This window comes from Pararge aegeria, chromosome 3, assembly GCF_905163445.1.
Source record: "Pararge aegeria chromosome 3, ilParAegt1.1, whole genome shotgun sequence".
Taxonomy (NCBI): domain Eukaryota; kingdom Metazoa; phylum Arthropoda; class Insecta; order Lepidoptera; family Nymphalidae; genus Pararge; species Pararge aegeria.
This window is the reverse complement of record NC_053182.1, coordinates 7519525-7533353: the sequence shown is the minus strand read 5'-3', so window position 1 is coordinate 7533353 and position 13829 is coordinate 7519525. Positions and strand designations below refer to the sequence as shown.

At 36.1% G+C, this 13829-nt stretch overlaps 2 protein-coding genes across 2 annotated transcripts in view; one reads left to right on the top strand and one right to left on the bottom strand.

The window, feature by feature from the left end:
- LOC120636264 (ubiquitin-conjugating enzyme E2Q-like protein CG4502) overlaps positions 1-13829 on the top strand; it is a 312586-nt gene that overhangs the window by 84269 nt on the left and 214488 nt on the right. The window lies entirely within an intron of this gene.
- Positions 1-13829, bottom strand: part of LOC120636235 (T-box transcription factor TBX20-like) — a 125017-nt gene that overhangs the window by 41043 nt on the left and 70145 nt on the right. The window contains exon 4 of the mRNA XM_039907615.1: positions 7925-8198. Coding sequence (XP_039763549.1) covers positions 7925-8198 — 274 coding nt within the window. The remainder of the gene's footprint in view (positions 1-7924; positions 8199-13829) is intronic.

Genomic DNA, 13829 nt, shown 5'->3' with positions numbered 1-13829 from the left:
ACCCTAAAATTGATATATAACTCGTATAGGAGGAGGATTTTTGACATTTTATGCCATTTTCTTGCCTTATGCATACCCTGGTAAGAAACCCAGTGCACGCCACTGCATGCAAGTTTCCTTACCTTTAAAGCAAGTGATATTATAATAGCTTATAACGCACAGAACTTTAGAGGTTCGAACTCGGCCCTCCGAAAGTGAAATAAAAGTCCTACCCTCTGGGCTATCACCGCCACAGATAAAAAAAGTTATAGCATAAAATAAAAAAATCCGGCACCAACTATTCATCATTTTTTATAATTTATTTTAAGAATCAATATCCATAGTAGCATTGCCCGGATGTGCTCTGTCACTAAGAGCTCCACAAGGACTAAAAATTTTAATATGGTTAAATATCTACCCTTATTATATTATATTATCCGTAGGCGATTAACCTAGAAATAGGCATTGGTATATTATCTATGCTGTGGTAGCGCTAGATACGTGGTTGATTAAATATTTTGCGTTGTAGCACAGATGACCATCGATGTTGGCGATTAGCCAAAAGCCCTCTCGTTAGCGAGCTTGTGGAAATGGTTAATCGCAGGCCTAAACTAATGGACTGTTCTATAAAGAACGGAACAGAATAAATCGCTTCGAGCCGATTACAAAAAAAAGGAGGAATAAATGGGTTAAATGTAAGTTCGGTTTATTGGAAATTTCTTTGAAGTTTTCGCTATTTGAAATTTACGATTCTTTTTAATCTTCTTATTTATCCCACTACACGTTAGCCATTGTAAGTGATAATGCAGTCTAAGAGAATAGCGGGCTAACCGGTATGGCAACTCGATCATCGGCATCTTACTTGATCATTCAATCACTTGGTGGCATCGTCGGTAGGGTGGCAACTAGCCTTGGCCGAAGCCTCCCACTAGACCACAACATAGAAAATTCAGAAGTAGAAGTAAATAACTCGCCTCTGGAAATTGAACCTGAGACCCCTCAGTTATGACCACAGACAGCACTTAAGTGCTTAAGTGCTCGTCGGAAAGTCACGCGGGTGTTAGATATAGAAACCACAGAACGCAAGCTTGCTCTATACATAAAGCAAGAAAAAATATAGCGTGATCATTAGCGTAAGTCAAATCCCAAACATTGTTATAATTATAACGTTGCCCTTAGATCGTTATGCGGTTTTAACAATTCTCATTATTTTAATAAACGGTCAAACGCTGAGTAATAAATCATCGCGGCTCGTCATTAGTATCGCAGTGAGCCGGCAATTTCCATATTTTCATTAATTAAACTCATATGCGTATTTAAGATCCACTACGCTGTTTTGGAAACAAAAATTTTGAAGCGAAAACTTTATAGCCGCGTTGAGCGATTTTGAGCAGGATCAAAACTCAAAAGTTAGCGTCACCGACCTGCGACATGCTAATGTGACCCGTTGTTCTAGACTGACAACGCGCAGGGGCCGGTGCTCATTTTAACATTAATAAATTGTATTTTTTTTCCTTGCTGGAAATCGACTTTGGAACCTCGCCCACCGAAACTCAAATACTTGAACAAAACTTTAAAAGGGATTAACACTGTGAATGTTATTGGCGGTCTTAGTAGCCCGCGCGTATCACAGCGATAGCTGCTGACGTAGGGTTACCACAGATAAGTATTTCTAATCAGTAATAACATACTACGGGCAATCAATGTTCTAAAACTAGCATAGTTATGAGACTAATACTTACTATTTATTAATTTTGAAATGCATATATATTTTGGAACGGAATGATTTAGAACCCGCGACTATCTGGCAATCGAGGCTTGAGCGCTTTTTACCAAGTTACGGCTCTCCTACCGCCATTGCCAAAATTAGTATAATGCCATTTATATCACAATCAAAGCGACTCTATAACTCGATAAAATTGATAAAAAATAATACGTACCTACATGTTTAGGCTAATAGTTCTAAGTTAAAAATAAATCCTAAAAATATTTTATCATTATTAATTCATCTTATACACATTTATGAATCTTTACAGAGGAATAAAGTAACTATATCTGTGGAAGCAAAATATCAAAGTCGTTTGTCAGCTACATTGTTGCACGTTTCTTGTTGTCATCATTCTCTGCCAACTTACTTTTTTTATATCTTCTACTTGCACATGTAAGTTGAACAATTTTAATATACTGCAAATAATCTAGTTGGCAGCCCTATTTATAAAGCCTACAATCGCGAGCCGTCATCGCTTTTCGTGCGACCATTCTCATGGATTGTAACGCTGTGACCCCGTTCTGAAGCACGGAATAGGCTTTTAGTTAACCCTTCAACGGTAGGCGACAAATATTTATTTAAATTTATGCTCTCCATACGATACATCACAAGGAAATAGAAGGAAAAGAGAAACACAAATAAAATCAAGAACACAGTACACTTAATAACGATAATAGCGAATCCCTTCGTGAGAAATATAAAGCTACAGGTATACTTGCTGTAACTTCACAATACATATATTTATAATTATATTTTATTTTTGGGATAAAATTTTAGGCTTTATAAACAAAAAGTGGATATATAGAATCGACTTACAAGAAATGTATTTCATAAATTAGTGACATCTGCATATAATCTTCTGCGAAAGGTACAGAAGTAATTTTTTGGATTAAGTAGGTACTATACGCTGTTATATTAAGTTTCCTAATGTAATTATGGACCTACCAATGCATAAGCTTAAAGAATATGTTAAAACTTTTTTAATACATCGAGGTCACTATACTATTGATGTTTTTTTTTATAACAAGGTTGCTTGGAAGCATCTGGCTACGCTTTCATATCTTAGAAGATAGAAAAATAAATTTTACAATGTAAATTATTGATGTTTAAAAAGAGCAACTACTAAGTTTCTTGCCGGCTTCTAATCGGTATAGTCTGCCATCCGAACTCATTGTCCCTAATTATTAAGCCTACTTTTAATAAACGAAATTTAAATTTAGATTTTTTTTGATGTCTTCAAATTTCCTAATATACCTACTAAAGTTTTGAAATAAAATAACGTGTCAGTATGGTTACGTAAATCTGCAAAAGTTTGTTTGTCACTAATTTTATCTAATCTATACAAATACTTCGCATGAGAAATTGAAGATTTTGTAAATATTTTTTATTATATCCGGGTTTTTTTGTAAAAGGTATCTATGACCTTTTTTGTACTCTTACTTGTACCTACTTACGCAAAAATGCTTGCGGTTTCACGAAGACCGCTCGTGAACAGCAGAGACATTACCAGCGTAACAAACAAACAAACTCACATTCGCAATAATAATATTACTTAGGGTCTTAGGATTATTTACGCGCAAATATATTTGTTTGTATGTTTGTAACCTATTTTCGGCTCAACCACTGAAACTAAGTAAATTAAGCACAGAGATATTATTTACACTGAGGATTTCACACACCAAACGAACAAACGCAGACAGGAGCGCGGGCTTAAGTTAAGATAGGTTTAGCCAAATTTCATCAAAATCTGTACAACGGTTGAGCCAAGCATAGGTAACCAATGAATAAACACACACTTTCTCTGAATGGGTTTATTAATGGGAATGGGAATTACCTAAATACCTACCCTCAGACCCTTTTGTTCTTAGTTGGTAGGTACGCATGTCGCGTGGCACTGTAAAGCAATTTTACGGGTTGTTATAACGTTATGTGCACGTTCAGGGTTAACTATTTATGGTCAATCTGTGGTCTTTCATATAACATTATAGCTTATATTATAACTGACATTATGAACGTAAAATAACAATGTCGTTAACCACACCCACTTTTAATCGTAATTTTTCGAGGACAAGCTCTGGACTTTGGTCTCGTAGGTAAGGTCCAGTCTAACATGGAAGCGTTTCTACGTTCTGCAACGCTAACGCCACGTTCTTAAACCAGTAAGGTGGTAGGTAAATAAACTTTGGACGCGACCAAAGTGTCGTAGATAAAAACTGAGCCAATGTCCTATTTCTTGAAGACTGCCTCGTTGGTGTAGTAGTTAGCATGTTTAACTGCTAAAGTTGAGCCAAAAAAATGTGAGGTATTGTATTTTTTGCGTTAAAGTTGGCGGTGTCAACCCCCGTGGCGTCGCGTCGGTCACCGGTATCCATTAAAAAAAAAAAACGGTAAAGCCCACAAACCAGCATTGGAGCCACGTGGTGTGTTGATGCTCTAAAATCGTCTCTCCTATGAGAGACGAGGCCTGTGCCCAACTGTGGGACGTTACTAAGCTGTGGATGATTAATTTGGGTTTTTAACGTGGGTTCTTTAATAAGTCATAAAGATTAATTTATTCCTCAGTTTTATTCTCAGAACAACAAATGAATTGTTTTGTTTTTTGAAAATACATAAAGTCATACAATGTTATTTTTTTAATCTATTTTGCAAATACATGGTCTTAAAATTACAATAACTTGTTATTGTTCGAAATATAAAGACAACTTCTGACATGTGCAGTATTATCTACTCAAAGGGATCGGGAGGCACTAAAAACAACTTATTAATAATCATAGATCTTGATACCATTGGATCTAGTGTACGATTAACAATCACAGAATAATAAAAACAAATAATGGTGATTTCAAAGACGGTAAAACAGTCTCATTAAACAGCTCTAATCTAAATCCATGGCGATGGTGCGATAATTTCGTTATGGGAAAGCCAATTAGAGCTAGGAGCGTTTTTCACCGGAGCCGCTCCATCCATCACACAACCACGCCCAACCTGTTCCATTCACTGCCCACTCGTCCCTCATACACTGTGAGCACGAGGTACATTTCTATAATTAAATTACACAAAACCCCGTTACATACCGAAAATTTCTCATTCGGGTTCATTCGACGCCGATGCGGCAACCCAAAAAACTTTTAAAACAGAATTGGAATACTAAAAGCTATTATGAGGTAAAGGTTTATTTATAAGACCAATATTTTTTTGTGCTTATCCCTCGGCTTCGCTGTCGTAAGTTTGATTTGTAATTTAAGTGAGTTCTTAACTTCTTAGTAAGTTGAAATGTTATACAAACCTCAGACCAATATTTTGCATTTTGCCTTTACTTAGAAGACAAATTTTCAAAAATCAATTCTTAGCTTTAATTATAGATTTGTTTTTTTATAGTCCTTTGCGGAAATCCATAATATATTATGAAAATTAAGCTTAATTTGCTATAGTCCGCGAAAAGCAGGAGAATCTGTATGGTGTAATTTATAATTTCTTCAATCCTTATACTCCACACCAAACAGACCTTCGGCAATGTACCCTCTACGCACGTTTCGCTCCAAATTCGATTCCAATTCTTAACACTAACCTTGTCATAACCTTTCAATTCCACCAACTGGAGCTGTCAATGCTCTTAGCCCCGCACACCTATGGGCGAGGAGTTTAACCAAGGTAGGTTGAGGATGATGATGATTAAATCTTTTTCTGCTTGCCACGTAAGCTTGAAGGCGGGCTTCTGATTTTGGCATATTCTTAACCTTCCTTAGAATTTTTTTTGTACGCAGAAAAACCGCCAGCTTTTGGTTCAAAGGGGCTCTAATCCCCATTCAATAACTAATACCCGTTTGCACTAACGACGTACAAAGCATTTCCTAAATAAGTAATGCCTTATCTAAGGAGATTCCTATGCATACGTCAACCGTCATTAAAAGTTATCACCTAAGAGTTGGTGAAACGTTTTTTTTTCGCCTTATTCGATTTAGGCAATGCCTAGGTTAAGCGAAAATGGGCATAAGTCAGTCAGTCACCCTAACTTCCCGCGGACATTTTCTAGAACGTTCCTCTTCCCATCTTATGGTGGATGTAGAAGATTTCCCCCTTATTTGCAATAAAATTAACCAAGTAGCCGTTTTCCGACAATCCAATTTGTTTTCTCGACTGTCATAACTTCGGAAGTCAAACGTCCAGCGTAACACGACGAATTACTCTGCAGTAACTTCGCAATACCAATTGACGAGGGTTCAAGCTAGTCTGTTTGCTTCCTGTAGCCTTAGTACAAAATTTGTTCGCTCGCAATCGAGTACTCATTTTCCCATATCAAACTTTGTATCATCAAAGTAAAATAGACCAAATGTAACTCACGTTAGAGACGCAAACGCTGTACTGCATTTTTTTTTTTTTACAAACGTTCTGTCTAAAGCAAATTTGGACTTTTTTCAATGCGAATAAGATCCATTGTATTCTCGAAATTGACTCCTCGATTGCTAGCGAGCAAATCTTGTACTAAGGCGTGAACGGTCTAGGCCTGGTCGTGACATTTCGCGGCGGCATGCACCTGCGACGAGGCAAGTAGCGGTGAGCCGGCTGTCGTGGGCGACATGTGCAACTAATTTGTAGCCAACAACGCACTCATTACAGGGTCCCCGCCGCCCGAGGTGTCGCCGGCATCGACAATTTCACTCGTAATTCTATAAAATTGCCACACGCACGGGGAAGTAGTCCTCAACTTATCTCCGAGAACGTGTCACCGTTTAAAATAAAAAAATAAAAAATGTAGTGTTAACTTTAAGGGTTCCGTATCTGGCGATATTAAAGTAACTCTATTATTGAGCACCGTGTGACTTTACGACCGTATGCGTGTCTGCCAGCGCGTTTTATCCTATGGACCATAAGAGATAGGTACCTACAGTCGATATAGGTAATTATATTAATTATTATTATTAATTATATATTTACAGCTTGTTAATATCGCTGCTATAACAAAAAATAATAAAAATAAGACTGGAGGCTATTTGAAGCAAGGCAGATTACATATTTTTTCACAACCCCTGTAATATGAATATTAAATAAAAGAGCTTGACTAGTAGAATAATGTACACTATATTGAAATTGGGGGGTTTTTAAATTTAAAGGTACATTTATTAAAAAGTGTCCCTAACTAAAATAGTTTTTCGTTGCAGTACCTACTATTACTAAGAAAGTGCTTGGAAATAATGAATAATGTGGATATATTGTCGAAATTAAAATTCCAGTGGTTCTCTCTTATATTTATTACAAACGGACAAACCTTTGACCAGTATAATAAAACTTATTTAAATAACGCATATTGATTTGAATTGGAAATTATATTGACAAGTGGAACATTAACATATTTTTTCAAAGGCAAATTTATTGCTTGTTGTTATTTGTTTTGTGAACTACAAATATAATAAGTTAATCGATTCAAGAAACAAGAAACTTCTCTATCTCGAATTCGAAGTAGAGCTTAAATTAATACGCGTTTAACGTAAACATTTATTTAGGTCGAAGAGCCGTTTAGTTAAGAGTTTAAAATTGATGTGCGACATGTTGACAGTATGTCAAGAGATCGAGAACACGGCGGCGTTGACACTTTGTCACTAACTGTTAGTATCAAATGCATGTTCGATGTCACTTAAATAATTATAGAGAGAGAGATACTCAGCACCTTGCTGAACGATTAAAAGCGAGTTGAAGCACAAAATAGGTAAATAGTTCTCAAAAGTAGTTACAGGAAAAGCTTCCTCAAAATCACGTCGTTAAGTTGGTATTTACTTGCGTCAGCCTCACATTTTGTTTTTCCGTACTCAATGGCGTGCATTTCGTATAAGCACAAATGCACTGCCTACCCTTAAAATTACTTAAAACTCGAATAGGAACAGGATTTTTCTATTTTATACCATTTTCCAGCTTTATGCCTACTTTGCTCAATAATCTTGTGCGCGCCAATGTCGTTACTTAGTAGGTGATAAAGCAAATTTAACTTAACACAACAGCTAACGGATCAAAGGCATATAAAACAAATGTAGATTATGGCCACACTGACAACGCGTAAGTGGTATTTAGAGTTGAGATGCACATAACTTAGTTAGTGGCCGTTGCCTGACTGACTGGTTCTGGTTTATACTTTCAAGTTTCTGAAATAAATATAACAGCCAAAATGCTTAAACAAAAACTAACCTGTCCATTTTTATCCATCTCGTTGTTGGTAAGCTTAACTTTCTCGAAGGAGACCACCTGTTTTCTAAGCTGGTCGCCGGAGAAAGGGGAGTCGGGGTGTGGGTAAAGGCGCGCGGGTGCAGGGGGGTCCGCTTTGCCAGCCACCAGCCATGAAGACCGGTGGTAAGCATAGCGGTATCTCTTGCCATCTACTGGCACCACGTCCAGTAGGACTGCGTACCGCGCCTCCGCTCGACACCCAGTGAAGGACACTCGAACCGTTGGAAACATTCGCCTGCGAACAGAAAACAGAACCATTAACATGGATCGAGTGAAAGTTTCCAAATATCTTTGACCATTCATAGTTAACTTACGCAACAATACATTACCTACAAATATGTGTGTGCTACGCTTATACTACTATACTTATAAGTGCGGTATATATTTTGGGGATCCGTAGTCATCTTCAGAAACAAACATTCAGAATAAAGCACTGTTCCCGAGAAATGAACCTGGCGAAGTTTGTTGTGGGCTCTTTTAAGACCAGGGCGCGTTTGGAACCCTCCTAGTTTTAGTTTTAAGTTAACGAATGCAGTTATCACCATCTCTAACATTAGTGTAACTTGTTAAATGTATGAACGCTTCATAAGTGCTTGTAATAAGGTCTACATGAAAAAAAACATTTTCGAATTTGTGTTTGAATTTTGAATTTGATGGAACGATAATATTTTGAAAGTGCAAACCGAATCGATTGACAAAATGTCACTCGATAATTAAGTCTAATCGATGCTTTGGTTAGCAAGAAGTGTCCGCCCAGCTTCTGTCATACTTGCTAGGTGAGCGAAGACAGAAATAATACCAATTTTTGTGAATACAACCTGTTACCCGCGTTTTTCGTCCGCGTTTATTACGGTTTTTTTACAAATCCCTTGGGAGCCGTTTTTGTTTCCTGAGATAACAATAGCCTTTTCTTACTCGTTACTGTCCTTCCTTTTGCCAAACTCTATACCAAAAATCTAGTTTATTGGTTTCGTAATTGCGGCGTGATGGAAGGATAAAAAAACATACATTTGCATTTATAATATTAGCAAGGATTAAATTCACTGGGTCGCTATTGGGATATGGTTAAAAGACACCGTGTACATATATTAAAGAGTAATTTTTTACGTTGTCTTGAACGATATTTTAGTCAAACAAAGCAATGCACCGTGGCTTGAAGATTTGGCAATTTGGCTACAAAATATTTTTTTCATAAATTAAGGTCATTCAGGCACGTAACACGTAAACAACTACATATGAACACAAAATGGCGTCACTAATTAATAAATCTTAAGATACTACTGACTACCAATATCAATATTGTACAGTAAATCTTCTTGGGATGGCAAATTTAGCAGTCTAGACAACCATCTATTTAATATATTGTCTGGCAATCCGAACTTGACTTGTACTAATTCTAAGACCAACTTATTTGACGCGGTTCGGGCTTGCACTGATTAATTTAAGAGATTGGTATGTGAGGCTGTGTAGCCTTACATGCCAATTTCTGAAACTTTTGCATTAATAAACCGTTTGCGAACTAAGAATAGGATCTCAAATATCGGTGCTTAATATCGAACTAATAAATTATATTAGATAGTTGCACGTTTAATTAAACGAGATTTCATCTACTCTAACTCTAGCACATATGTATACCCTTAACATTAACCCCCTTATTAATGAACCTTTTCGAGTCGTTACGCAAAGTTTTGTCACGCTCTGACGTTTGAAAAGTGCTATCAGTTGAAGTGTGACAAAACATAGCATTACTATTCCGTCGTTATGGCACGTTTATTAATAAGTTTCTGAGAGACTCGAAAACTGCAAGCTAGCAAATTGCAATTTGGATGTAGTTCAGATGCAGTTTCTTTGGTCAATTACGTACTGTAGTTACGGACTGTTTAAAGTTATTTATATGAAAGGCTATTTTTGGAACTGGTACCATTTCTTAGTTTAATTGGTACCTACCTCTTCCTTAGCTGGAAAAGTATGCAATAGCCAATAGATAAGTAGTAACAATCAGTTAAACAAATGCTATTCAAATACCAATCCCCTACAGCATTTGGTAACCAATTTTAAAGCAAGTATGCCATCTGAATAGATCTACATTTAACATTGGCCTTGTGTACGTTTTGCTTGTTTTCTAAAGCTTAGAATATCGGATTAAGCTTCTATGAAAATCGGTTTAGAAAGTATTTTAACTTATTTTATTTTATGGTCATCATAAAATCATAACGCGAACGTAAAGTTTGAGAAAGTTTAACACCGATAATAATATCAACAACTAGCTGTCACCCGTGGTTTCAACCGCATTAAGGGTCGTAACGTAATAATATACCTAATATTAGTAGTAGTAGTAGTTTGAGAAATGATATACTCATAGACATTAGTCTTACCACACAACCTTACATTTCACACCCATATACATCTACAGACCGCGCAATCGAACGATTACAGATCTAAAACGAACTTATTTCAATTGTCGATTAAACTCCTAAACTAACCAAATAATATACTGCAAAGATGTTGTATGATTCTACATAAGACTTTCTTAATAGTAAAACGGTTTATGTGTAAGTAATAATATTTTATTACTAAGTAAAGACGGTTAAATGGCACCTTTACTTTCGACTACAAAGCTACATATGTTCAATGTAGCTTCTTTATAAGAGACACGGATATGGTTTTGGAAGACTATCTTTAATATTATTTCTTTAATATCAGCAGAACATTTAGTCACTACCCGTGGTTATATCAACTTTTTTTCAGGATTGCTATACAAATATAATTTATATATCAGAGGCTTAAATGTTATTATAACACTCAAACAAAATATAGTCTATGTTCCTTTTCGAAAAAATAGGTTAGGGGTTGAACGAATGATAAACTCTGTTTAGTACTTTCAGAGTGCATCGATTACAAACACTTATAATACTTATAAGGCAAAGACAAATATTATAAAGAGGAAAGATTTGTATAGAAATAAAACAGGTGACTGCAACTATAAACTCCTTGAACTGATGACGGAACTAACCCAGCGCTAATGACTTTGGAAGGACGAACTAAAACTAAATTAGACATTTAGGCGGCACGGCGGCGCCTCCGTCTAAAATAATGGAGGTAAATTTAGGTTTACGAATATATTTGTAATCGAATCATTGTATTATATACTATAAGGTCCTACTGACTCGGCTAGGTTTAATAAGATGTTGAATCACCTATCAAATAATAGAAACTTGATTAAAGTACTAACTTACGTAAAAAAGACGAAGTATCGTTTGTATGGTAAGTATTTTAGAAGACAAATACAGGGGATACGATAGTATGATCAGATGAAAATGACGCTGTTTAAGCAGGTAGATAAGTATATCAAAGAAGATATGATTTTAAAATAAACAAAATAATAGAAATGCATTTACATATTTCAGTAGTTTAAAACACAAGCAATATAAAAAATTATAACTAAGTAGGTACATTTAACTCACTTAACTGTTCAAAATCCCGGAAAGAATTTTATATACATTACTGTGATACAAGTTATATTTAGCTTCTATTTATAATTACAAGCAACTAGCAATAGCTCAAGACACAGAGCAAAATAATCCCAGAGAAGAAGAAGAAGAAACACTTTACAGAACGCATAACATAAAGAAAAAGAAACACTAAGAAATGACAGAGAAGAACAGTAACAGAGTGTGTTTTACGAGTTCAAAACACACGATTGCAATATTGTGACACTTAAGTTAATACCTAAATGTGTGCTTCTAAATTCTACTTTAATTTATTTTTTAGGTAGGCTAGCAACAGCTTAAGATACAAAAACACTTTATATGTAATCCCCGAAAGTGTTTTACGAGACCAAAACACATGCTCGCAATAAAAAAAAATATGATTAATGTGTATTAACAAAAAACCGGCAGAGATCCGGCCACGGACGGTGACTTGTATAATTACAGGGTGAAACGCGAACTAGGAAATCAAACAAATATGATGTATTCGATTTTAATGCACCCCTAAATGGGCCCAAGCCCTTCCTGCCAGCCGATGGCGATAACATCTCACCGCTACTTATTTATAACGTAACCTTTCTTAATACATTTTTTTCATAGAGTTTAAACGGCGCTTTTATAATTTCGAAGGCTAAACAAGTAGTCATAGATAAGATAACATCCGACAATTTGTTCGTCCCTAACGCGATCTGACGTTCGGTTGCGCTAGACTTGTTTCTATTAGCTCAAATAGTTTAAATGATCGATCCGACGATACCGTGGTTCGTTCGGGTTTTGATGGAATTCCAAACGCGTGTTATGTAAGGCGCCACTACCACAAGTTCCGGCGATAGCTTCAATGAACCATGCCATCAAAGTATATAATATAAGTAGTACCCAAACGGGTCATATCACCAAATGGCAACCCGACAAGTGGCTTTGATGAGTAAAACAGCGTGGTCTCGTAGTGTTTCTACAATGAAATGTGGTTAGCTCGCAACGAGTTTGTAGACTTGGATAGTTCTTTTTTTTTTATTCCACCGCGAGTTAGCTCATGACTGCAGCCTCGCGTAGCGGTAAGTGAGGATGCAGTCTAAGATGGTAGCGGGTTAATCTGTAAGGGAGTATGGTAGTCATACCATAATTGATTTTTACGCGACATCGTACCGGAACACTAAATCATGTATTTGTCGGTAGGGTGGTAACTAGCCACGGCCATAGCCTCCAACCAGACCAGACCAGAGAAAATTCATAAATTAGAAATTCCCAAATTGCCCCCGGGATCGAACCCGGGACATCCTAATGAAATTCACAGCACTCACCGTTGCGCCAGGGAGGTCATCAAAAATTTTGGTTCTCGATTAAATGAACAACTTGAAATGCGTTCTTCTTCGTTTCATAAAAAATAACTGTTAATAATTTCATTCACTACTTATTCAAATGTGTGCCTAGTACTTTTTTAGTCTACATGTTTATGGTCCCTTATACAAAAGGTGCATATTAGACAGTATTGAGGGATTGTTCTTATTCTTCTTTTTCTTTAAATTTTATTTTTGAATTGGTTTATTTGGATTAGATTTAATTTAGTTTTTTTTTTAATTAATTTATTTTTGACATGTATTTATTTTAATTGCATTTAATTTATTTCGTAACTGATGTTAAATTTTATGATTAAATATTTTATTTATTTAATTTTATTATTAAATATAAATGATTATTATTAATATATTACCTACTTTTTATTATTATTATATTACCTACATGAACATTACAAAAAGTATACATATATTTTGACAAAATACCTCTTTTGTACCATTTCGTTGGTTAGTTCATGGAAATCAATGTATGAAAGTGATGTAAATTATTTTGGATAACTTCACACTGGTTGTCTCATTGACATCTGACTAAAATGAGAAACTGGAGTAAATGAGTTAACTACATTGTTGGGAGATAAGATCATTTCTTTTCATTCAAACATTCAGTTCACTTCACTTCACAACTGCTGTCCCATTACAAGTCGCAACTATACGCTGCCGGTGGATATAATTTCCCCAGCGATATGATAGCCCAATCTTTGCGATAAACTAACTCATGGAGTTGGCGCATTAAATACGGTAGTGAAAGAATTATTATTAGCGCTCATAAAATACGGGTGCGGTGTCAACCTTCCAATAAGTAAAATAAATGCAAGTTACCCATAAAATTCCCAAGTCAGCGCGCTAGCGATAAACCGCTGAGTGCGGGGGCCTCGCTTGAATTAAGCACTGGCCATAAATAAATCGTATTAAGGCTCAAGGTGTTTCGGACTGTTTATTCTGTATCAGTGCTGCGGGATCTCACATCGCGGACAGTGAGTCGATGTCACGCGTTTATGAGTGCGTCGTTAAGACATGTCGCAT